This window comes from Xiphophorus maculatus, chromosome 16, assembly GCF_002775205.1.
Source record: "Xiphophorus maculatus strain JP 163 A chromosome 16, X_maculatus-5.0-male, whole genome shotgun sequence".
Lineage (NCBI taxonomy): Eukaryota > Metazoa > Chordata > Actinopteri > Cyprinodontiformes > Poeciliidae > Xiphophorus > Xiphophorus maculatus.
Genome location: NC_036458.1, coordinates 3,952,223 through 3,977,018, shown reverse-complemented (window position 1 = coordinate 3,977,018; position 24,796 = coordinate 3,952,223). Strand labels below are relative to the sequence as shown.

At 36.6% G+C, this 24,796-nt stretch overlaps 1 protein-coding gene across 3 annotated transcripts; it reads left to right on the top strand.

Moving 5' to 3' along the window:
* The first annotated feature begins 794 nt into the window (after positions 1-794).
* med25 (mediator complex subunit 25) lies at positions 795-24,310 on the top strand. Of its 3 annotated transcripts, none has more exons than XM_023348442.1 (20): positions 795-927; positions 1,993-2,164; positions 2,241-2,286; positions 2,974-3,098; positions 3,180-3,278; positions 3,355-3,475; positions 4,689-4,845; positions 6,866-6,987; positions 7,123-7,198; positions 8,862-9,097; positions 10,711-10,812; positions 12,730-12,812; positions 14,013-14,070; positions 14,160-14,267; positions 15,449-15,625; positions 20,800-20,910; positions 21,012-21,083; positions 22,073-22,243; positions 22,331-22,451; positions 23,857-24,310. In XM_023348442.1, exons 2-20 carry the CDS (start codon positions 2,040-2,042, stop codon positions 23,958-23,960), a joined length of 2,214 nt encoding a protein of 737 aa, XP_023204210.1. In that variant the 5' UTR covers positions 795-927; positions 1,993-2,039; the 3' UTR covers positions 23,961-24,310. The 3 variants fall into 3 exon arrangements, with proteins under 3 accessions (XP_023204210.1, XP_014328429.1, XP_023204211.1); XM_014472943.2 differs by having other exon boundaries at positions 20,797-20,910; XM_023348443.1 differs by lacking the exon at positions 21,012-21,083 and having other exon boundaries at positions 20,797-20,910.
* The last annotated feature ends 486 nt before the right edge of the window (positions 24,311-24,796 follow it).

Below are 24,796 nucleotides of genomic sequence, written 5' to 3'. Positions count from 1 at the left end.
ATTTCATGCTAAGTAGTTATTTATAAGTTAGTTTTGCCTCATTTCATGTGTACTTAGATATTATGCATTAAAACCCTGACCAAAACTAAGTTAAGATTTTTTTTCAGTGTATGATTATTGAAAACAAAGTTGGAACAATGATTCTGACAATGAATATGTCCCAGAGTGACACAGGAAAACACTGAAGCACTGGGCCAGCTAAAGTTTCTATGGAAATAAAACTGCTCATATAATACCAAATAGGATTTCAACTCCTCACTTGCCTCATTTGTATTGTTTTACTAATTAAATAATGCTTTAAAGCATTTTTATTTTATTTTAAACTTATTCTGTTATGTTAACTGTTACTAACAGTGAGTGACTGTTGTTATTATTATTATTTTACTATTCTTTATTGTTGTTCATAGTCAATAAAAAATCTAATTAAAAACAATTGGAATATGGTATTACTGTCACCTTTTCTTATTATATGTAAATATTTCTTTAAAGTATTTTCTTAAGAATTCAACACTTTTAATTTAATTTATAATTTTGTGGTAAACAATTTTCATCTATAATATAAACCTCAAGCTCTTATAGGCCTTTTGGAAACGCAAATTTCCGCCCGTTTTCTTCTCTTCCGAGCAGCAATCTCCCTTGCCAATATGGCGGGCGCGTCGACGTGTCCGTAGCAGCTTTTAGCGTTCAGACCTGTGGAAGGAAGTACTGCGCCCCTTGTGGTATCTTCCATAGACCAAAAGCGAAGAAGAAGAAGAAGTGTTACGTCGTGGTGGGTGGGTTTAAACGTCATTTCCGTAAAAAATCAAACAAATGAGTTTATTTATGATAACGCTAGCCGCGCAGCTGTTCGGCTTAGTTTTCTATTAAGATTGATTTGATTCCGGTTTACCCGATCCTACACTTTAACGGACAGCCGTGAAACACCAGGTTAGTCCATACCGCTGTCTAACTTACAGTTATAAGGAGGCAATTTAGACTCCAACACTCTCACTATTGCCAATGCTAATGCTAAATAAGAAGCTCTGTTGAATCACACCGGTTGTTGATTCTGGTTTTAGATTCATATGGACTTGATTAAACAATAAAATGCTTACTTGGATTTAGCATAGGCTGGCTTTTTCTATCAGCTACCAACAAATGAACCGGCATGATGTTGATTTGGAGCTGGAGTAAAGGGCTAGTTCTACCACTTTTGATCAGCTTTTTCTCAAAATTTAAACACGATGACATGGATTTCATTATTACACACAAGTTATGTTTTATGATATATTGTTTTCTTTGCAAAAATATTAAAATAGGTGTTTCTGGGAGTGCTTAAAAGTACTTTAATCTACTTGTAAAACAACCTGCGCAGCTTAAAATGAATTCCTCTCCGAGTTCTGATGCATTATAAACTGTGACTAAAAAGCTTGAATTTGCATTTATTGACAATTCTTTTTGTTTTGTGTGTTGTGTGCACATTCAGATCATTTAAAATAAGACAATTTCTAAATGACTTACTGTTGTAAAGGGGAGAACAAGACATTTCTGTGATTTATTCAGATCAAACATAAAGCCATGAAACATTTATCCACTCCAAAAATCAGAAACACTTATCAATTTAAGAACACATTATAGCATTGTTATGCAAGTTAAACAGACACTAAGAGGGTTTGTGTATACGGCTTTTATTAAAAGGTTTGAGGATGAAAGAAATGTGGCCCTCATCAGCCAAATTACAGTTATATATTTTGAAATATTACAAACTTTTTATTGAATTTAACTTTTGTCTGGACTATAGAGGTACTCATTTTTAGTCTTAATTCACAAATTCATCTGATTTTAAGAATATCGGAGTAAAGAGGGGCTGAATATAATCATTTATGTAAAATAATTTACTACTTTTTGTTGGTCTGTCGTATAGAACCTCAATAAGGTACATTGGATTTTGTTACCACAGCACAAAAGCCATTCCAGGGGTGTGAATATTCTTTCCTCTCTGCTTGTATTTAGATGACATTTCCTCGTCCTCCTTTCTTGGATTGAGCTCAGCAGCAGGCATGGAGCCCTCCACCAAACCTGGGCCCAGCCAGGTGGCTGATGTGGTGTTCGTCATCGAAGGAACGGCCAACCTCGGACCGTACTTCGAGTCTTTAAGGAAAAACTACATTCTTCCAGCCATTGAGTAAGTTCCTGTACATCCAAACTGGTGAGTTTTATTGTGTCCTTAATTAACTCCCATATTTATTTATTTTTTCAAGATATTTCAACGGAGGCCCTCCTGCAGAAACAGATTTCGGTGGAGACGTGAGTGCTCTTCTTACAGCTTTATAAGGGATGCAAGTTATTGTTTAATGAGTTAATCTAGAGTTGATTGCTTTTACCAATCAACTAATGATGAATTGATAAGCGTCCATTTTCTTAAAACTTAAGTTTTATTTTGTACCAAGAGGCCCGGCCGCCTTTCCATAACACGAATAGCTACGTTTTATTTTCTTAAAAACACGTTTTTTGTCAGCTGTGTTAAATACTGACTGAATAATTGCACAGTCATGGTTTTCTCACATTATTAAACTTAGCCGTCAAAGTTAACCGTGCTTAACCGTTCATTATACGCTATTCTGTCGTCACTTCCTGGTTTTTGTAGCAAATCGATTAAGAGTGAGTGCTATTCACATAAAATTTAAGCAGCTTGTAGAGCGTTTATATTTCTAACTAGATCCGTAGCGCACTTTTCATCCCTGTTTAGATTGTTTCTTTTTTTCCGTTCTATTTTCTGCCATCTTGGCTCCGTTTATAGATGACCCGTGGCGCCCTCTGCTGAATGGCGGCCAAACTACACCACTAAAAGAAGTCTAAATGGACGTTATTAGTTAATTAATTGGAGCTAATTTTAATCTAATAACCCATTAATTGTTTGCATCCCGACTCTCTTCATATTCTGACTGAAATCGGAGTGTTTCCTGAAGGTGAGCACCACTTTGTTTCCTGCAGTATGGAGGGACGCAGTACGGTCTGGTGGTGTTCAACACGGTTGACTGCGCGCCGGAGTCATACGTCCAGTGTCACGCACCAACCAGCTCTGCTTTCGAGTTTGTGTCGTGGATCGACAGCATCCAGTAAATAACTTCATCTTCTTTAATCCAGATCAATATTTCTCCTCGGAGCTGGGATGATTCTTAGCTTTTGGTTTCCTCCAGGTTCATGGGAGGCGGAGCTGAAAGCTGCAGTCTGATCGCAGAGGGACTTTCTGTGGCCCTGCAGCTTTTTGATGACTTTAAAAAGATGAGAGAACAAATGTAAGCTGGTGTTTCTTCGTAACTTCAAGTCTGTGTGTTATTTGAGATTAATTTGTCATTTTTTGCACTGTTGCAGAGGTCAAACGCATAAGGTGTGTGTGCTGCTGTGTAACTCCCCTCCATATCTGCTTCCCGCTGTGGAAAGCGTCAGCTACACTGGCTTCACAGCGGATAACTTGGTCAAAATCATCAGAGATGTAAGAGACGTTATCCTCTGTTCTGCTGTAATTCAAGACTTCAGGTGTAATTAATCAGCTCTAAACATTTTCCGAGATATAATTTTTAAAGTAGAACCAAACTGCTAATTTGAATGTTACTTCCCCTTTAGAAATGTTTATTTTTGTTCGGAGTAACTTTTATTTTAGTATTTGATTATTCTGATGATTAATCAGTTAATCAGATAAAAAATTTGCACATTTTATAGATTTTTTTTATTTAACCACTTATACCTTTTTTGTACAATATTAGAAATACATTAAAAGATGCAAACAATAAAATAATTCTAGACATTTTTAAAATAAGAATATAAGCATTTTTATTGTTGTGATGTTTTATTTTTATTTACTTATTTTTCTTACTATTTCACTTTATTTTTTATTTATCTATTTTTATTATTATTTCTCTTTTCATCAACTTATTCTCTTGTGTTATTGTTTTTGTACTGCACTTTGGTGCAGTTTTAAACCTGTTTTTAAAAGTGCTTTATAAATAAATGTGACATTTTGTTGCCTAAAATTTAAACCAGGTGAAACTAAAACTATTCCACTTGAAGAGTTTTGGGTAAAACATTTTTGCAAGTTTTTTTTTTTTTATCTTAAATGCAAAATGAATTTATATTTGTACAGTTTTGGCTTAATTACTGATCTCAATTATGTTCTTTTTTTCAGCAAATTACCTGTAACGATTAATCAGTTAGATAAGATAAGATTTATTTGTCATTGTCATCAACAGATTACAGCGAGATTGAGATTTGCTCGACTCGAGTTAAGATGCAGGTTATGTGTATATACATAATATACACATAACCTGCATTACTAAATTAGTTGAGAATTATTTCAGTTTTCAATTCATCACAATTAATCCGATTAATTGTTTAAGCCCTGTTGTACTTAGCTTACCACTCAGCTTTTACATGTTGTTTTCATTTTGGTTTAATAAAGAATGATAAAGAATAACTTTATTAATTCCTTGAAGAGCATTTATTTAACATTAAATTGCTGCTAACAAGTTGAAACCAAATCCCATAAAACATTTGAATGTCAGAAATGGTTTGAAATTTGATTCATGTTTGGAAATATTAGCCCAGAATAGCATAGAGCTTTAAAATGTGTGTGTCTGAGATTCAATATTTAGAGTTTTTGATTGCGAAGGATTAAAAAAACAAACTTTTTTGTAATTTTCTTTCTGCAGAGAGGGATTCACTTCTCTGTGGTCGCTCCGCGGAAGCTGCCAGCTCTCAGGGCTTTGTTCGAATGGGCGTCTCCGGTGACCGGCGCCGTGGAACCGCATCCGGACTACAGCCAGGACCCGTTCCACATGGTGCTGGTCAGAGGAATCTCTCTGCCTGGTGAGACGTTCACAGGATTCAGGTTTTAATGGAGCTTCTGACGCCAGAGAAGCGACACGAGTTTCAGACTTGATCTGGACTCCTTAGTTTAAGGAACAATTTTTTTTTAATTAACTTATTTTTTATTGTTTTTATTCATTTTAAATCGGTTACAAACACAAAGGACAAAAGAGAACCCCGTGTTGCCTCAAACACACACAAGAAAAACAAAACAACAATAATAACAACACTGCAAAAGCACAAAATCTTACTGGTCAAGTTTCCAGTCCAAATATTTTAAGAAACTTGAAATAAGACAAAACTAACTTAATAAGTTTTGAGCAAAATAGAGAGGCGTGTTTTAAGGAAATAATTCCTTAATATTGATGACAATATGCTACTTTCACTGGCAGATAATTACTTAGAAGACATTTTCCCCATGTTATAACCTAATGTATCTTTTTCATCAATATTAAGGAATTATTTACTTAAAACAAGCTGCTATATCTTGCCAAAAACTTACTTTTAAGTTAGTTTGTCTTATTTCAAGTTTACTAAAATATTTGCACTAGAAACTCAACCAGAAATACTTGGTAAGCTTTAATGTCTTTGCAGTGAAAATACCCCACATGAATAAGAGATGAGGTGCAATTAGTTTCCCCCTCCAGTCTGTTTCACCTCATGACCACTCTGAGACAAAAAGCAGGAAAAATAAACAAATAAATGAGTAAAATAAAATGATAAAAGACAGAAATCTTAGGGATTAAGTAGAAAAGACTCAACCGGTCCCCAAAGCTTCAAAAATATGTCCAATTTAATCACGACTCAGTTTTTCCAAAGGAAGGACGACGAATATCTGCGTAATCCACATATTTACTGTTGCGACACAACGGGAAGTCCATCGTAACAAAATACAATTCTTGGCAAGAAATCGAAGAATTGTAAACAAAGATTCAGAATGTAGATCCAAATAGTTACATTTAAAATGTAAAACAGAGAAAATGAGAAGCGAAAGCCCAAAACATTTTCAGTTACAGAATGAAAATCTTTCCAAAAGGTGAAGATCACATGACCAGAATAAGTGAAGGACAAAATCTCCCTCTGTGCCTCAAACATTTACAGCAGAGACGGGAACGGTTGGGGAACAACGGACAGTTAGATCTATAGAAAAGTTAGAAATTTTGTTCGTGTACAGAAATATAAGTGCATTGAGGAAAAGTCCCATTACTAATCCTGACAGAGTCGAAACCTGATGGTTCAGAACCTGGAAAGCAAACCTTTGGGACATTTAGTTGAAACCAGGCTATTTTCTGTCAGTCCAGTTTTAACTCGTGTAATGAAGAGTTACTTTCCTTTGTTACTCCGAGGCACACAGCTGCTAAAATTCTCCCAGTGTAGTGTCGCGCCATTTTGGGTAAATCCTTTTGGATTATTCAGATTAGCACCCCTGGAGGCTTTGCACCTCATTTGGACGAATCATATTTGCTCACATCACTTCCAGATTTGACAGCGGTTTGGCATATTTCTGTAAAACAATCCAAACGTTGATTTTGTTCAGGAAGAAATGGGAAACACGTCAACATGCTTGTGCAAAGTTTACTGCATGATGTCAATGCCCACATAAGGTCGGGCTGAGTGTTTCCTACATCTGGCTTGCAATATTTTTTAAATGCGTTGCTGTGTGCAAACTTTAGATATGCGTTTGTTTGGCATTTTCCTGTTCATCTTATGGAGGAAAAACTATTTTATCATCCACCTACATGTTTCTCTCAAACTGCCTTTACTTTATCTAATCTTCAAGGTTTCTTCTATTTATGTTGTTGCTAAATAATTTATGGCTGTTAATTTTCGCACCTTAATTGCTTTTTCACAATTTTTCTGCACTGTATTTATTCCGATGAAGGTTTTAGCCGTCTGACAGAAAGATTTAGTTGGTTTGAACTGTTTTGTTGGTGCGTCGGAGAGAGAAAAAATACACGAACCCCGACACCTTCTGCAGAGCAGATTTTCAGTTTTTGTCTCATGGAAACATCTTTATTAGTTTCCGCAGGCGGAGGACAACCACACAAACCAGTCCTCCCTCCTCAGCCGCTGCCTGGTAGCCAGTCTGTTGTCGGACCCTCGCAGGCCCCCCCACCCATCAACCCCGCACACAGTTATCAGGTAACGGCCGAGCAGCCGCCTTCATGCTGCTTCCTGCCACCTGCTTTTTGGCACGCGCTCAGAACGTGGTGTTTGTGTCTTCCTCTGGAAAATGTTTGACGCTGTATTTGTGTGCATTTAATCTGCTTCCTGCAGAACCAGCCTCCGTTGACTCCTGCTCAGGTGGCAGCACAGATGGCAGTGGATGCAGCCAATAACCAGAAGAATCGCTGTAAGTTAACAGGAGGTGCTAAGCTTTTGAGAATAATTAATTTTTGCCAAGCTATGTTTTGCTTTTTTTCCCTGTTTATCTACCATGTCTGGGATTTTCTTCCCCCTTACAAAACCCTGTTATGTTTGAAATGTTTACCAGCCACTTTACTCTCTGTTTTTGTAAAGGTCTGAGGTTGTTGATGTGTAGAACTTACACCTTTTCACTGCAAAAGTACACACAATCTTAGGAAGCATTTGTTGTGTAGTTTCTAGTGCAGATATCTTCATAGACCTGAAAATATAAGAAATAAGACAAAACTAGCTTACAAGTAACTTTTCATCAAAATATTGGCTTCATTTGAGCCAATTATTCCTTAATGTTAATATAAAATACTGGCAGATTGTGACTTTTAAGACATCTTCTTACAAGTGAAAAAATCTGCCAGTAGAGCTAGTTTTTGTTTTGTTTATACTAAGAAATATTGACTCAAAACAAGTTCCTATATTGTGCTGAAAATTTACTTGTAGGTTAGTTTTGTCTTGTTTCAAGTGTACAAAGATATTTTCACTAGAAACTACCAAAAAAAAAAACTTGGTAAGATTTTGAGTTCTTATAGTGTAAAAAAAACACCATATAAACGTACACAAATTACATCAAAAGCGTAATATTTGCAGCTACAAATCATGGCATTTATTCCATAAAAAATTTGGAGAGAAATATAAGAAACTGAACAGTTTTTAGCTCTAAAACAGAAACATAAAGTAAAAACCACATAATTTAGAGTTTGACCAACAATTTGTGTTTTTTCTGATTAAAAGTAAAATAAACGGGTTCCAAGCCTCCCCTTATAGCTGCATGACATCCAACAAACATGCAATATTGTTGCAATGATAATACAATAAATAATAATTTATTCGTCTAAACTTAATTAGGGCTCCAACTAACTATTATTTTAGCAATTGATTATTCTGACGATGAATTGGATAAAAAGTTGGCACATTTTGTTAAATTTTTCATTTAACCACTTAAATATTTATTCGATATTATAAATAAACAATAAAAATAATAATAAATTTTATTTGTAGGCGCCTTTCTTGACAGTCGAGGTCGCCTTATATAGTTTAACATAAAAACAAACACAAAATTTAAATAAATGGTAAAAACTAAGTACCAAACAAAATTTAAACAGACAATGCAGAACATTAAAATATGCTATTTTAAAGAAGAAAATATACATTTTATTGCCTAAAATGCAATACTATTTACATTTTATTGCTAACTAAAGGAATGTCAGTGAAGGCTTTCCCATTAAATTAATCGTTTCTTGAAAGGATTAATCGTTTCGAAAAACCTTCTTTCTGCAAAGTAATTATGCGAAAACAACACAGTCAGGCTGTACATAGTATATTAAACTGGCTTTCCATATGTTACCACTGCTCACCATTCACTCTGCCATTCTTAAAAGCAACAGGAACCTGAAACTTTTCCACCCTGCTCAATAAAAAAGAGCTATGAGCTTCTTTTTGTTGTTCTTTCCAGCCATTTTTGCCTCGCTTTGGGAGGGTGGAGTTCTTAGGATAAAATCTTCGTCCATGAATGTTTTATTTTCATCATATTCAAAACAAATCTCCTTTGAGTAACATTTGCTGTCGTCTGGTCGTTTTTGTTTTCTTTCTTCCAGTCACAGGAATTACCGGTGGGCAATTCCAGAATCAGTCGATTTCTTCGGTTCCCGGGTCAAAGCACGGGCCGCCTAGCCTACCGACGGTTACCACGGTGAACCAGCCGATGACCCAGCAGGTTCCCCCCAATTCACAGCAAACCGTTCCGCCCCCGGGCCAGCTGGTGGTCAGTCAGCCGGTCCAGCCGCAGCCGCAGCCCAATCAGCCCCCGGCGCCATCAGCACAGCCCAACATCGTAAGACAATTTAGATTTAACACATTTTATGTCATTAGGTGAATGCGTTATTTTAATTGCAGGGACTCAGGTTAACGTATTAACGGAGTAAAAAGTGTTAACTTAATTTACAGCATGAGACACTTATTTGCCCCCTGCTGACTCATCTATAAACCTCAACTCTACAATTTTATCTTTTTCAAGACAGAAGTTTTTTTTTTTATTAGGTCTGAGATGATTAATCCGATTATTTGTGATTAATCGATTGTTGAAATAATCGTCAACTAATTTGGTAATTGATTAACAGGAATATATTGTCTCTAAAGAAGGTGAACATAATTAAGCGAAAACTGCACAGTGAATAAATACATTTTGTAATTAAAGTTAAAATAATCCCTTTTCTGTAATTATCTTCTAGCCAGAACTCATGTGGCATAGTTTGAGCTTCACCTGGTTCAAATTCTGGAAAATAATCTTAGGAGCTCTTTTCAGTATTTTTCTACAATATTAGACATACATTAAAAGATCTGAAGTCTAAAAGCATTAATCAATAATCTGATTCATTTTTTCAGCCCCGTTTACAATGTTACTCTACATAGTCATTAAATCACATTATAGGTTTAATTTGAGGCTGTAAGGTGAAAATGTAAGCATTTTCATGAGGTATGAATAATTTTTCAGGGTGACGTTTATATCTTGTAAAGTATTAGTAAAACTAATTCTCAGTGCAAAGTTTAGTTTACGGCATTCTAGGGGATATAATAAATTTATTGTCTCCAAATGAGGACAAAAATAATAAATGTTAAAAAGCAACATGTTAGAAGTGCAATGAATGTTAATCCAATGTTCAGAGAAGTAATGTGAGATGAAAGTTTGTATATGTTTATCATTTGTTTTGACAATTAATTGATTAATAATATAAAAAAGTGGCACTTTCTACAGATTTTTCATTTAACCTGTCTTGTACAATATTAGAAATACATCATACAATACAAATAAACAAATAAATTCATTTTGTAAATAAGAAAACAGACATATTATTGCTTAAAATTAAATAACAGAATACGTCTACGTACTCCAGTTAACGATTAATCGATTACTAAATTAATCGATTAATCAGATTAATCATTTCAGCCCCATTAATTTGTCTGCCATCTGAAGTTAATGCACCAGTCATGGAGCTGAAATGGTTTATTAAAGGCATCCCAGTGTGTCACAGCAGTGATGCAGTGGAGCCTTTTGTTTGTCCGTATTAATTACTGAAGTGGGAACACTGGCAGGTTAATGAGACCGCCTCGCTGTGAAACTGTTGGTGGCTTTTAAGAGGTCGACTTGTTTCTCATTGGACCACCTCAGTCTGAATGTCGGACAAATGAAAGACAGAATTAGGTTTTATGTTTAATACTAGAGCTTTAGTTTACAGCCAGTGATGTTCTCCTAAAATCAGAATGGATTTTCAATGTGATCAAAACCAAATGTTTTATTTTCTCCTGCAGATCACAGCAGTACGAGTTTGATTTTCTTCAGAAACTAAATAACATTTCCCTCCAGAATATGTTTCCCTTTAATTAAAATGCATATGTCACTACAGTACACTTACATTAAAAAATGTAACTCCTTTATTCTGTCCGCAGGCCAGCGTTCCCCCAGGTCAAGTTAATGCAAACCAAATGGGTCAGCCTCAAGGCGTGGCTAATAAGGTTGTGGCCTGGACCGGAGTTCTGGAGTGGCAAGAGGTACCAGAACCGAGGGATTTTCAGCTTACTGTACTTTTTCCTCACACTGCAGACATCATGCAGTCTGTTTCTGCCCATTCCTTGTCTGGGAGCTGTCGAAAAAAGCCTCCAACACCCCAAAAAATAAAAATCTTTCCAGTAAAATGCTTGGAACAAATTCTGTATGATTTTTGATTATTATCCAAGTATCTTCAAAGAGTTGGTGGCATGGTGATGCTGCGGGCAGGAAGGATCTATGATAGCAGTCAGTCTTACAACCAGTCTGAAGAAGCCTCTGACTGAAGACTGCTGCTGTATGATGTTACCAGCTCAATGTCCAGGCAGCACAGATGATATTCCACAGTAACATGTCCCAGATGATGCCATTGGTTGTTGGCAAGCTCTGCTAATCCACATCATTTGCTTTTGCTGCTCCTCTTTAAATCTCTGTAAGGTTAGAAAGCTGGGCAGAGACATTGGAGCTGGCGATATGATCCTTGCCTATTAAGATCAGTAGAATTTATTTATTTATTTTATCTGTGGTTTTCTTTGTTTCTTGTTCCCCCCAACTTTCCAGTAAGACCCTTGGAGTTCGCACTCTGCTCACCCAGCTTCTGTAGGAATCACCTTTTATGGCTTGTTTTCTCTGTGAATGGATAACTGTGAAGTCACCAGTCTCCTCCCTGATCACATAGGCCATAATATAGAAAGTATCTTTTCAAAACTCTCGCATTCAAATTTTATGAGAAAACTTTCCATTATTTGTGAGTCATAATAGTCAAAATTTGCATAAAACAAAGTCCTTTGGTTTTTATTCATCTTAAAATAAACTATTTAAAATTAAAACTTTAACTCCTGGATGTAATTGATTAACTCAAGAGCTGCAGGTGGGGATAACATGATGTAATCATCATCACCCTGAAGCCACCACGGTGCAAATTCCTAATAATCCCTTTTATTGATTGCTGAGCAGTTTGATTAATCACGCATCACTTACCGTCCTCCTTCCACCGCTTTAACACAAGGTCAAATTGATCCAGTTTACAGTGCAGAACCAGGAAGTTCGACTGCGTTTATGTGGCTCGTATGGGACACCATACGTGTTCGCACCATATCAATCGTCGCCATCGACTGCAGTCCCATCCCCCCTCATCTGTTTGTCAGAATTATCGAAGCCGGTTAAATGGATAGGAATAAGATTGAGAAGCTTCGTAAAGTCTAAATCCATAAACGGCCCGGCGGATCAAATTGGGAGCATGAAACATTGCTTTTAATCTACGGTTTCCTCCTCCTGTTAGCTCATCTGGCTATCTGTTTGGGAATTGATTCTTTGAAGAGGCGGTCTGTGTTGGGAAGAATTAAACTGCAGCATCTAAAAGTCATTTGGAGAAAGCAGTTGTTGATGAAAGGGACGAGATGGAGGTTTTCTAAAGCACAGCGTCATCAACGTAGTATGGTCGGTGTGGGTTTTTCTCTGGGATTCTCCAGCAATTGTTGTAATCAACCCCTGATTTAGAGCAGAAAGAATTGTTTTGTTACTCTCTACGTCTTTACTCCATGTCCTTTCTGCCTTAGCCAGCACTTCAAATAAATTACCCATTTGTCTTCACTGCAATAAATCTGTAATTGAGTACAGTGGACCTGACTAATGTGTGATTGATTAATCATTTACCCTGTATTGATCCCCTGAAGATGAGACTTGGCACTTCTCCCGCTGGGACTTTTTGTAATTGCTTATGCTGATTGGGGTCGCTGACAAAGGTTCGAGCTGGACAAACCGCACGTCCTTTTCCTGGGTGATGCCTCAGAAACACTGCAATTCACCCCTCAACTGCTTCCACTCTTAATGCTGAGGAGAAGAATTATATTTGAAAGCTTTTATTTATATCTGGAACTTCTCAGACCTACTAAGCAATTTGTTTCTCCCTATTTTCACAGAAGCCCAAAGCCTCGTCTATGGATTCAACCAAACTGACGCGTTCCCTGCCGTGTCAAGTTTACGTCAACCAAGGAGAAAACCTGTGAGTAGCTAAAGCCGGGTTCAGAGGTCACTTTTCAACATGTATTCCCATCTGTTATAGTCAGTTATTTAAGTAAGACAATTAGTCTGATGGTTGTAAACATTAAGGTGCTCTTAGTAGGATTTTCTTGACAGATATTGCAACTCAGATAGCTCAGCTTTAATCGGGGGTTTCCTCATAAGCTCATTTAGTCACTTTTAACATCTGAATGCCGTACGATTAGCATCTCAAAAGCTTAAATAATACCTGAACTACAACCCGAAATTCCAGAGGAGATTTCATGGACCAAAGAGCAGAGAGAGGGCGGATAAAGTTCACCATCTCTTCTATCGATATTCCCGACCTCAAAGTCTTTCTAACCATAAGGCCAGATGGAGATTTAAAAAGGAGTGGCAAAAGCAAAGGTGATGGATTGGCAGGGTTTTCCAACCACTGATGTCATCCAGGATATGTTAATGTGGAATATCATCTTCTGCCTGGACATTGAGCTGTTGGCATCGTACAGCAACAGACCTGGGTGAAGTTTTGCTCCCCACCTCAAATTAAACAAAAATGATGTTTGTGCAGCAAAACGTTTTGTTTGTGCTGCTCTTGTTTTAAAGACATTAAATGTCAACCAGCCAGTCCACATTTCCAGAATCAAGCTAAATATTGTGTCAATCAACGGTGCTACGTTTGTGCGTCAGAAGTTTTTGTTTATGGGGTTAAATTTGAACTTGTCCTCCCCATCTCTGCCAAATCATTAAAATAATAATAATAAAAAAATGCTAAGAATTATTGTGGTATGCCTGTGCTGCTAAAATGTTTGCATTGCAATTGATTGACAAAAAATGTGTTGTTATATTTTGTAAATGTGGGTGAGCTGGTTGACCTTTGATGACCTCTGGAAACAATTTCTTTTAAACAAGCAAAAATTCTTACTGCACAAATGTTTGACACTAATTTAGTCTTCAGTCAGAGGTTGCTTCAGATTGTTGGAAGACTGACTGCTATCCTTCCTGCCCACAGCACAGCAATGATTCTGTGAAGATACTTGGATGACTTGAGTTATGGCAACATTTAGTTTCCCCTTTGGGATAAACAAAGTATTTTTGGGTGTAATTGAATGTTACACCACATTTTGACCCTCATCAAACCGTTTCCTGGCTTTACGGTCAGTTTTCGTTTTTCCATGATCGTGTCGCTTTCGTCTGCTTGCAGCAACACAGACCAGTGGCCACAGAAGCTCATCATGCAGCTGATCCCACAGCAGTTACTGGTGAGCCAGCTGTTTTTAACAGCCTTTTATGCACAGCAGAAATTTCTGGAATGATGCTTAAATTATAAACCGTCTTGTTTTTCCTGCAGACGACTCTAGGGCACCTGTTCAGAAACTCTCGAATGGTTCAGTTTCTCTTCACCAGCAAAGACATGGATTCCTTGAGGGGCCTTTATCGCATCATGGCCAATGGTTTTGTGAGTGTTTGCTCCTGCTAAACCTGAAATGTATTTTTACTTTTGTTGAACTTTATAATTTATGACTTTATTTTTGGTGAAATCCAAGCGCAGGTTCCTTCTTTGCCCACTAGGTGGCCTAAACATTACTACTTGTTCCAGTGAAAATATTAAAAACTCTGGAGGCTTCTTACCCACATGATGTCTTAATTTTCAGCCTAAATATTTTAAATGTTTTTTCACTTCATATGTAAATATGCTTTTGTAAAATATAAACAAAGTTCTTAAAGTTTATTGTGAAAAAACAAGCAGAGCAGCATCTCTAATTCACTATATGCTCCACCAAAGGCACATTATGAATTAAAACCATTTGTATTCGGTTTATGAAGCCAGAGTCTGATTGTTTCTGTTTTTCTTTTCTATCCTGGGGGAAACAAGAAAAAGACAATGAAACACACAAAAATACAATGAAAAATCCACAATTTCGTTCTATTGTCAATTGAGAAGAGCCATCGATTTGCAAAATAAAATAAATTTACGCTGGTAAATTACATGAATAAGGAAAGCCCAAGTTTACCAAAGAGCTGCACAAGGTATAAAAACCCCAGTGGCATCAACAGTGAAACAAAGAGTTGAATAAAACAAACATAGCGCAGGGCATTCTGGGTAAATACAACCAAAACAAATGTGGGTATCTAGCCCAAGAAATGTTTATTTTTGCCAAAACCAAAAAAAAAAATCCTACAGCAGCTAAAATCTGACGCTACTACGTTTTTGTTTCCATTTCATGAAGAAGGAAGTTTCCCTGAATGTTGTCTTCAGATATTTTTGTGTCGTTTCCTTCAGGGGTTATTGGTGCAGCGCCTCCACAGGCAAGGAGGGGAACAGCTTTTTAAAAGCTTTTGGTGCGGTGTGAAACCGATCCTCACCTGCTGAAAATGTAACAAATGTTGGTCCCCATTTGAACCGAGTCCATTAAAATGTTTAACAGTTTGTGTTGCCGGACGTGAGAGAAAACCGTCGGCTCTCGAAAGTTTCTGTTGACCTTAAAGTTCGGATGGCGTCTAAAGACACAACAGTTTAGACAAATGTGTTAAACTGCTAAATAAAAAAACACATTGTTATGAATGAAATTACAAAATTGGGCCTGAAATGGGGGCTAAATGATGTGTAAATACATTTTTTTGTATATATTTATATAGGCAGGATGTGTGCATTTCCCCCACACAACTTCGCCGTGTGAAGTGCGGGTCCTGATGCTGCTCTACTCGTCCAAGAAGAAGATCTTCATGGGCCTCATCCCCAACGACCAGAGCGGCTTCGTCAACGGCATCCGGCAGGTCATCACCAACCACAAGCAGGTCCAGCAGCACAGAGCGGTGAGTGGTTAGTGGGCAGAGGGCTCTTCAGGACACCGCTTGCATGAAGTAGTCTGATTCTGATCACTGAACTGCACACTTAATCGCACTTTTTAATTTATTGATATTTATTGATGCTGTCATGTGACCAACAGTGGATAAAATAGGAGAAAAATAACAGTTAAGACAATGCTGTCAGTTTTCAGACGTTAATAGGATTTTATCATTCATGGCGGGGAAATTTTCATGATAACGATGAACGATATAATTTGTAAATCCCTTATGAGTCTCATAAACTGCTTTGATCTTCCTTGTGAAGGCTTCAGACGGTTCTTTGAACCGCGTTCAAAATGCTCTCATGATGCGCTGCAGATGCAACTCACTGGTGTTTGATGTTAAGCATTTCAAGAAAAATGTGGTGTTTCCTGCTTTTATGACTATTACGGCGAGAATAAGAGCTTTTTTTTTAAATGTCTTTTTCAAATTCTGAGAATTGCTATAATATTAGTAGAATAAAGATGCAATATTACCAGAAAATGGTTGTAAAGTTGTGAGAAAACGGTTATTTTTCTTGAGGGGGAAAAAACTTCAATAGTTGTCAAGATCTGAAATAATTGTTTTAAAGTCCTGCTACTGATAATAATCTGATGCTGAATTGTTAACTGGTTAAGTATTTTTATATTTTTGAAATGTATCCTAAAGTATAACTTCACAAGATGCTTAATATTTTTTTTATATAATTTCTCATGGAGGAATTCTCATATAATTACTATTTCATTCTCCTAATATTAGACTTTGTTCTGGTCATATTCTAACTTTTTATATTCATAATATCACTTTATTCTGCTAATATTACAACTTTATTATCACAATATTTAGTTTTTTTTCTATTAATATTATGACTTTTCGTATTTTTACGACTTCTCTTTATTATTGTAATATTACTACAATTCTGATTAGACTGCAACTTTAACCTTGTGTTATTTTGACTATTCTGGTGATATTACGCCTCTATTCTCGTTTACTACGACTTTGTGTTGGTAAAATTACTACTTTATATTTTTTATATTTTGATCTTATTCTAGAGATGAAAAAAAAAAATCTTAGTTTGGCCTTAATAGTATCTTATAATTTATTTCTTAATAGTAACTTTATGTATTTTATTTTCCAGAATCTTTCAGTCAATTCATTCATTTATTTATTTTTTACTTCAATGGCTTGACTTTATTTGAATTTAGTGTAATAAAAGAATAAACAAACTTATATACAAACAAAGTTAGTGTAAAACAAAGCAAAAGAAGGACAGTAATAAAGTATAATTACATGTCCAAAGGAGAGGGTAGAAATATGAAGTTATTTTTACATCCACTCCTCTTACATTCGTAGCATCATCCAGTAAATTACTATTCATGTGAACTTGGTTTTATTTATTATTTTCTATATCCATCTCTATAACTAGAACAGTGCATTCATAATTGTCAAGAATATTTAAAATGTATATTAAATATCTGAATGGCGTCATAATGACATGACAAACCGGCTGCTCTGATGCAGCTTTAAGTTCAAGGTGTGTAAATTTCATCATTAAACGGAACCGATCCTCCAGGCTTTGCTGCATAAAACCCGCCGCTCCTCGTTCTGGCCTCGGTGCTGAAGGTGGACCTGTTCGGATCGCCCGTTTTTTCAACGTTTCCTCTGGATTAGCCACCTTTTCCGTCACATGGCTTTTCTCCAGCTCCTCTCGCTGCACGGCTGCTAAACAAGCAGCTTGCTGCCAGGGAAGCAGCATGTTGCTCTTTAAAAATAAAGCTGCTTGGCGAGTTTACATGATTCAGATTACATTACTCCTCATGCTCTGATATCATCGGTGTTGATAGCTCTTGTCTAACCATCCCACTAATTTTATGTCTTTGCAAGAGGCCCAATATGTGACTCATAAGTCGTGTGTGTATGAGTATCGGGGCATTTAGAGAAGGCAGCAGACATGAAATTTTAATGAAGACTTTTTTTTTCTACCTCTGCCTCTTGTGTATCATCACAAATTCAGAGTTGCATTGCTAATAAGGAAGTGCTCCAGCAATCTTAGCATAATTAAAATTCAATTTGGACCAGTAGTTAAGGTTTCTGTGTAGCAGAAGTGGCATTCTTCCCTTTTCAGATTCGAATATTATGGCGTTTCAAGTGATGCAGGTTACCGAGTTGAAGGCAGCAGATGAATCATAGGCGGCGGAGGAAAAACAAGCTGGGTTTAGTTTTCTTAGAAGACCCAGAGCTGTGTGTTTCCTGGCTGTTGCTGGTCAGAGAGCGCGGCGCATATTAGCAGCATCCCTGGGTGATTTGTTCAGATTCAGTAAGATGGATGGGTGAAGGTGTTTTTACATCACGCTTTCCTGAGTCTGAAGTTAATAATTTTTTTTTGTTGGGTGTGGAGATTAAATGCCCTTCATTTCCCCTTGTGTCTCCCTGAATGTGAAATCCATCACAACACTTTTTAAATCTAAAAACCTGTGCAGGCATCTGCATCTGGATGCTGCTAGTTTTCATTTTTAAAGAATCAGAACTTTGATCCTTAAAGCTGCTTGACACTTTATATTGTAAAATCAACCAAACTTACTGTTGTTACAGTTTTTCACCTGTCAAACACGTCTTGCTCATTTTTTTTCATTGCTTTTCTTGGAAATTCTTACATAACCAAGATTAAATGTAAAAAAGCTACCGAGCTTGTTTGCCTCGGATGACATCACAAAAGGTGTTCTGGCTGCAAAGGGAGGACCAACATCACATTGAAGCCTGTGGATTAGGAATGAGACGTCACTTAAGCTCATCTGTGACTCCAAGCAGGGGAGCAAATACTTTTGGCAACATGGTGTATGGTCCCTGGAAAAAAGAACTGGTCTCACCTGTTTTCAACACCCTCTGTCGATCATATGGCAAAGCGGCATGCACCGTCGGATTTTGTGTGAATAAGACTATTTTAGAGACGTACACCGTTTCAGAACATTTGATCACACTGCAAGGTGCAAAAGAAACAGCAAAAAGATCCACTTGGGAAACGGTGTGAACCCTGCGGGACGCCTCTGGTTTCTGTTACCGTTTAATTGCGTTTATAAACGTTAACCTCCAGATTCTGCTGCAGGTTTTAGTGACTGAGGGGGAAGTTTGTGTAGAACACCTCGCAGGGGGGGTTTAAAGTAAAATCTTCACTTCTTCTCAGTGTTTGTTTTTCTCTTTCCATCTGCTGTCTGACAGCGTGGGTGTAAATGCAGCCGTGCAAGCTTTCAGCACTGGTAACACAGTAAATTGCATAAAGAAAATATGTGTGCTGTAAATACACTTTATGTCAGCAGGAGGATATATAAACAGTAAACTGGCAGGATTTGCAGAAGTTTAATTACTTTTTTCCAATTAGAAATCGTTTTACACATTTAAACATGTATTTTTGCAAAAAAAGATCTTTTATGGGTTTTTTCATTTGGGGTATAAATATAAGTCTATTTCTTACTGCAGGAATCTTTGAACCTTTAAATCGTCCAGCAGCATTTCTGTGTTTTGTGTTGTTCTTTTTGTTGGCAAACGCAATATTTAAACCCAACAACCCGGGAGAAATATCTGTGTTTTACAGAGTTTGCTTTCAAAAACATGGATTAAAACCTACAACCTGAGTGCAAATATTTAGAGGAAGAGCAACTTCACAGAGATGCAGAAAGGCTCTTATCATGTCTTTTTAACAAACTTTAACCTGTAAAGTTACAAGATTGTTTACGTTCAATGCTTCTCACAGGCTGTAATATTGATGTGGAAATTATTAAAAACTTCTTCCACGTTTAAAATGGCTTTAATTCAGTTTCAGTTTAACTGCAACAAAATTAGGATTAATCGTGAATCGGTTGTTGAAATAATCAACAACCGATTATTGTTGTTGATTATACAACAATCAATTCATCCTTGATTGACAAATTGTTAACTGGAGTATACAGACTGAAAACAGGCTAATTGCTAAAAGAACCAGATATTCAGAGCTGTTTAATTTAAGTAAATAAAATATATATTTTTCTTTTGAGGATGTTTTTAGCAGCTAAACTATGTGCAACACTTTGACTCAGAAATTGCAAAAATATGGTAAAAGGATAAAAAAATGTTTTGTAATCTTTGTTTGTTTTTTTTTAATTTCTCAGAAATATTGATGATTTTTGTTTTAATTTCAACTTTCCGCCACAGAATTTTTAGTTTGGGGACCTTTTAAATTTATTCCTCTTATTTTTAAAATAATTTTATTTATTTATTTTTACCTTAACAATAAGTCTTGTTTTATTTATGCAGGAGTTTAAAATTTAAAGTAAAACATTTTGATTTTTTTTTTATAGGCCTACGAAATTAAAAACAATTATGTTGTAAAATATTCAGTTTAATTTTTGTAATTATTTTTTATCTGATTATACAGTTATTCACACGACATGCATTTTGCAAAACTTGCATAACATCTTAGACTTTTTTTTAAAAACAAACAAATCATCATACAAACAGAAAAAGAGAAATGGAAAAAAATTTATAAAATAAAAAATAATAATAAGAGGGTAATGGTATGTTTTAGTTTATTCTTAATGTTTACACAAATTTTCATCTGCAATTTTTGTCTAATTTAATTTTTTTAACTGTTGTGTTAATGTACTGCAAAAACACAAAATCTTAAGCATTTCTGATCTAGTTTATGGTGTAAATATTTGAGTACACTTGAAATAAGACAGAACTAACTTACAAGCAACTTTTCAGAAATATATAGCAGCTCGTTTTAAGTCAATAATTTCTTAATATTAACTAAATATTAGTTACAAGGGAAATAATGTGCCAGTGGAATAAGGAATTTTAATTTATAATATAATTACTTCACTATAGCTAGTTCTTTTCTATCAAAATTAACAAATTGTTGACTTAAAACAAGCTCATATTTCTTGCTAAAAAGTTACTATTAAATTAGTTTTCTTATTGAAAGTGTATTAAGATATTTGCACTTCAAACTAAACCAAAAGTACTTGGCAAGATTTTATTTTTTTTTAATCCCTTTGCACTTTTCCCACATTACGACCCAAACTTCGTATTCTATAGGGATTTTATTTTCAATTATTATTATTTTAAATCTAAATTTAAAAAAAAAACTGAGATTTTTTTTTTTCCTATGTATTTTGTTTTTGCAGCAGTTAGGTGGAGCTTCGGTTTCAATGCAGCCCAATCAAGTCCCAACCAACCAGAACTTTCTGAACCGGCCGCCCGGCCCCATCCCGGTTTCCCACGGCAACGTCCAGCAGCAGGTAAACGAAGCCGCTCCGTTTCTCCTCCTGGCGGCCGCCTGCGGAGGTGCATGCCTTACTGGTAACTGTCTCTGCTCCTCTCATGTCGGCTCTGCATCCAGTCTGTGGTGGTGGGCATGCCCCCCGTTAGTCAGGTCTCCATTATGGAGGAGCAGCAAAGGCCCAGCAGCATGGTGAGAACAATAAACTAACACCTCCACCTTTTCAGACGGGCCGGACTCGGTTTCCTTCATGCATGTGTGAACTGTAGGCATGGACTGGCATGGTGCTGATGTGGTTTGTCAACAATGTCATGTTTTTAAAGCAAAACGACTTGATTTAAGTTGCTTTTATTTAAAGGGACCAGTGCAACTTCTAAGTAGTATCACATTATGCTCTGTGTAATATGTCGGAGGATGAGGGACATGCTAAGAAAATAACTATATCAAGAATAGTCATATTACAAGAGTAAAGTCAAAATAATATGGGAATAAAGGCAAGAGTAAAGTAATATAATACTATGACTTTATTCTGGTAACACTATGAATTTATAATTCATGTGTAATTATTCTAGTAAAAGTATGACTACTCTCGTAATATTACTTATTTATTCCCATAATATCATGATTTTATTCCCATATGACTTTATTCTTTAGCCTAATAGTCCTTTGTAACTTAACTCTATAATTTTTTAAAAGTTTTTATTGTCCCTGCATGAAGCTAATTAGCTTTATGCAGTACATTTAGATTGTGGGTGCTCATCTACGGCAAGCTGATTTTACATTTAGTAAAGAGTAAATCAATTTTTCCAGGTAATAAAATAACTTGTAGCGTAATTCTTCCAGCTTGATCGCAAACATCATTTTCCTTGGACAAAGTGAATACGATCTTAAACTTGTATTTTATGTTTTATTACTGTAATTCATGGCATGTTTAAACACATTTCTTGTTAATAGTAATGTTATTGTTGGTTGTTCTCCATTTTTACAATCAGGAATGGTGTTGGGTTTTTTTTATCCTCGGAGGAATTATATTACCGTATTTCCAGATTAAAAGTCGCCATTTTTATTTCATGTTGTGGCTGATTCTGCAACATAAAGTGTGAAAACTTAAATTTTTTTCAGTGTTTTTAGCTTAAAATGATCACTGGTGGCCTGTTTTAACCTGCATTTAATGCATTTAGATGACGATGAGAGCAGCAGGACCAACCAATCAGCAGCCTCCGGTCAGCGGAGCTCCACCCAATCAGGTTGCTCAGGGCGGACAGACCCAACCACAGGGATCTATTCTCCGCCTCCCGAATCCAGGAGCCAATCCGCAGCTCCGGAGTCTCCTTCTCAGCCAGCAGCAGCCGGTGAGAGCAACAGAAAGCTGGCTTTTCATGCTAAATTTCCAATATGCATGTAGAATCTAACGATGTTTCTGTTGTGTGCTTTCACAGCAGGGTGGAGTGTCTCACATGCCAAACATGATGTCCCACCAAGCGTTGGGGCAGCAGATGGTGCATCCGGCACCAGGAGGCGGGCCTCAAATACAAAACCAGTGGAGGCAGCCAATGTCAGGTCAGCAAACACACAACTGTTCACAGCAAGATGAAGGTAAAATGACAGAATATTTATGGGAAAAGGCAGATTCCTCTCTATTCCCCACTTGGCTCCTTCAGACTAGCCAGCAGCAATTAGCAACAATTTGTTTCGTACAAGACCCATTTCTGATTTTACTTCTTTTTTTTTTTAATTCTCTAAAAAATATATTACAAATGATCTTATCAAAAAGTACCTTTTATTCCTTTGGGAGTTTGTTTGACAGAGTATTAAGGCCAGGCAAGAAAATCTTTGATTACTTACTAGAGTTTAGTCATAATATCAGCACAATTTTTACCAGAATGTTTTAAAACGGTGATATCCAAACTTTTTAGCATGTCAAATTGAGAGAACACCAGGTCACAAAGTCATTATAGCAAAAACTTTTAGTTTTCAATTGTACTTGTTAAATAAAAAATTTATTAAAAGACAATATTTCTAGGAAATTAACAAATAAGTCAGATTTCTGTAGAAATGTGTAAGTTGTAAATTTTAGACAAAAAAAGGCTCCTGCAAGTTTCCCAGATTAAAAAAAACCGCAAAGAAAATTGCAAACATGAAAATTCTACATTTTCATGATTTTTCTGTTGTTATTTTAGTAACAGGAACAGATTATGACTCCATTTTGCTTTATTTTGATACTTATAAAGCTAAAATACCAGGTCTGAATTTTAGTTAAAGCCACTGGTTGTATTTCTTTTTTTTAACTGTCAAAGGGAATTAAATTCAAAACAAAATCCTGGATGAATACTTTGTGTTTAATGCCTGAACTGTGATCAAGGGCCGCCATAATTGTTCTGAGGAGCCACAAATGGCCCCCGTGCCACACTTTGGATACCTCTGTCTTAAAATTACAAAAATTTAGCGTTAGTGGAAGAAATGCTTCATTGTCTTTTTTGCCACTAACCATTAAAATTTGATGTTACTCCATTTTTGTTTACATTTTGCAAAGAAAGTTGCGCTGTGCATCTTTCATGTCGTTTCTTCAGTGGTTCTTAGTGCAGCGCCCCCACAGGGGAGGAGGGGAACAAGTTTTTCAGTTAGTGTAAAAGTTGAACTGCAGCAACTGAAAATGTAACAAATGTTGCAATTTTGGTTCCCAATTAAACCGAATCGACTGAACTACCAGGCGTGAAAACGCACTACAGCTGATATTTACAGAAATTATATATTTTCGACATTGCATCTTTTTTTTGCATTCACTCCGGTCGTCTTTGTCTAACATTTGTTTTGAAACCCTTAAGTGTGACAAGAAAGCAGGATAAACTGCATGTATTCGTATAAATTCCTCTCTGTTTTGGCTCCAGATTTTTGTCCAAACAAACCCGCTCTGAGCTTTTCCATTAGCGGTGCTACTGAATATTTCATGCATGTCTGTGTGCAGGTCAGATGCTGATGTCTGGAGGGCAGCGGGGGCCCATACCCCAACCTGGGATGCCTCAGGTCCCCAACATCACAGACGAGGACGTCATCAGGGACCTTCTCTGAGGATCCGGAACCAAAATGGACTTTTGAATCTTGATTTTTAATTATTTTTTTTAGTTTAATCTTTCCAACTTGCTTCCAATTTGGAGTTATAATTCAGCTTTTTTTTTTTTTTGTCTTCTCTAAATGTTCAATTTAATTAAACAAGCCACATGTTGCTTTTTTTAGCCCTGCTGAGCTGCCAGTGTTAATTGGGGGCAGAAAAATTAAGATTATTTTTTTTATGGAAACGGTGAATCGGGGAGGAAACTAATCCTTCATGCTTCACACCAGACGTTTTCTTTCTCTCTTTTTTAAAAAAAAAATAATCAAGTCAAGTCTTTGCAGATGAAATAAAATTGAGCATAAAAATACTGAAGAAGCTCTTGAGCTTTTGGATTGCATACATACAAACAACCGAAGCTTCTGTGTTGCAACAGCTTGGACTCGAAAGGTGCAGCTGAAATAGATCCACTAATAGATAGTTTGGTGTCTTTTCCTGCCAAATAGTGTCACCGTGTTAATTTTAACTACTCCAATATGTCGAGAAACCATAGCGGGCCTCGCTGTGCCAAGTAGTCCTACCAGATGGCATGAGTTGGCCACGTTTCCACTGGCATCGTGTACAATCAAGCTGCGCGCATGCGCACAGCGGACCCCGTCGGTCTATATGTGAGCTCCTCTTAATGTGCCGCCGCTCGCATTTTATGGGATTCAAGCCTCGAAGGAAAGAAAATCCTTCGGGTTCGTTCGGTCTGAAAGCAGCGCGAAGGCTGAGGAACGCACGCGGCACGTCTCTGCTTGCAACAGGAAGTGATGTCAGGCTGCGTGTCACCTGGGAAACGCGGTTGCTACGAGAC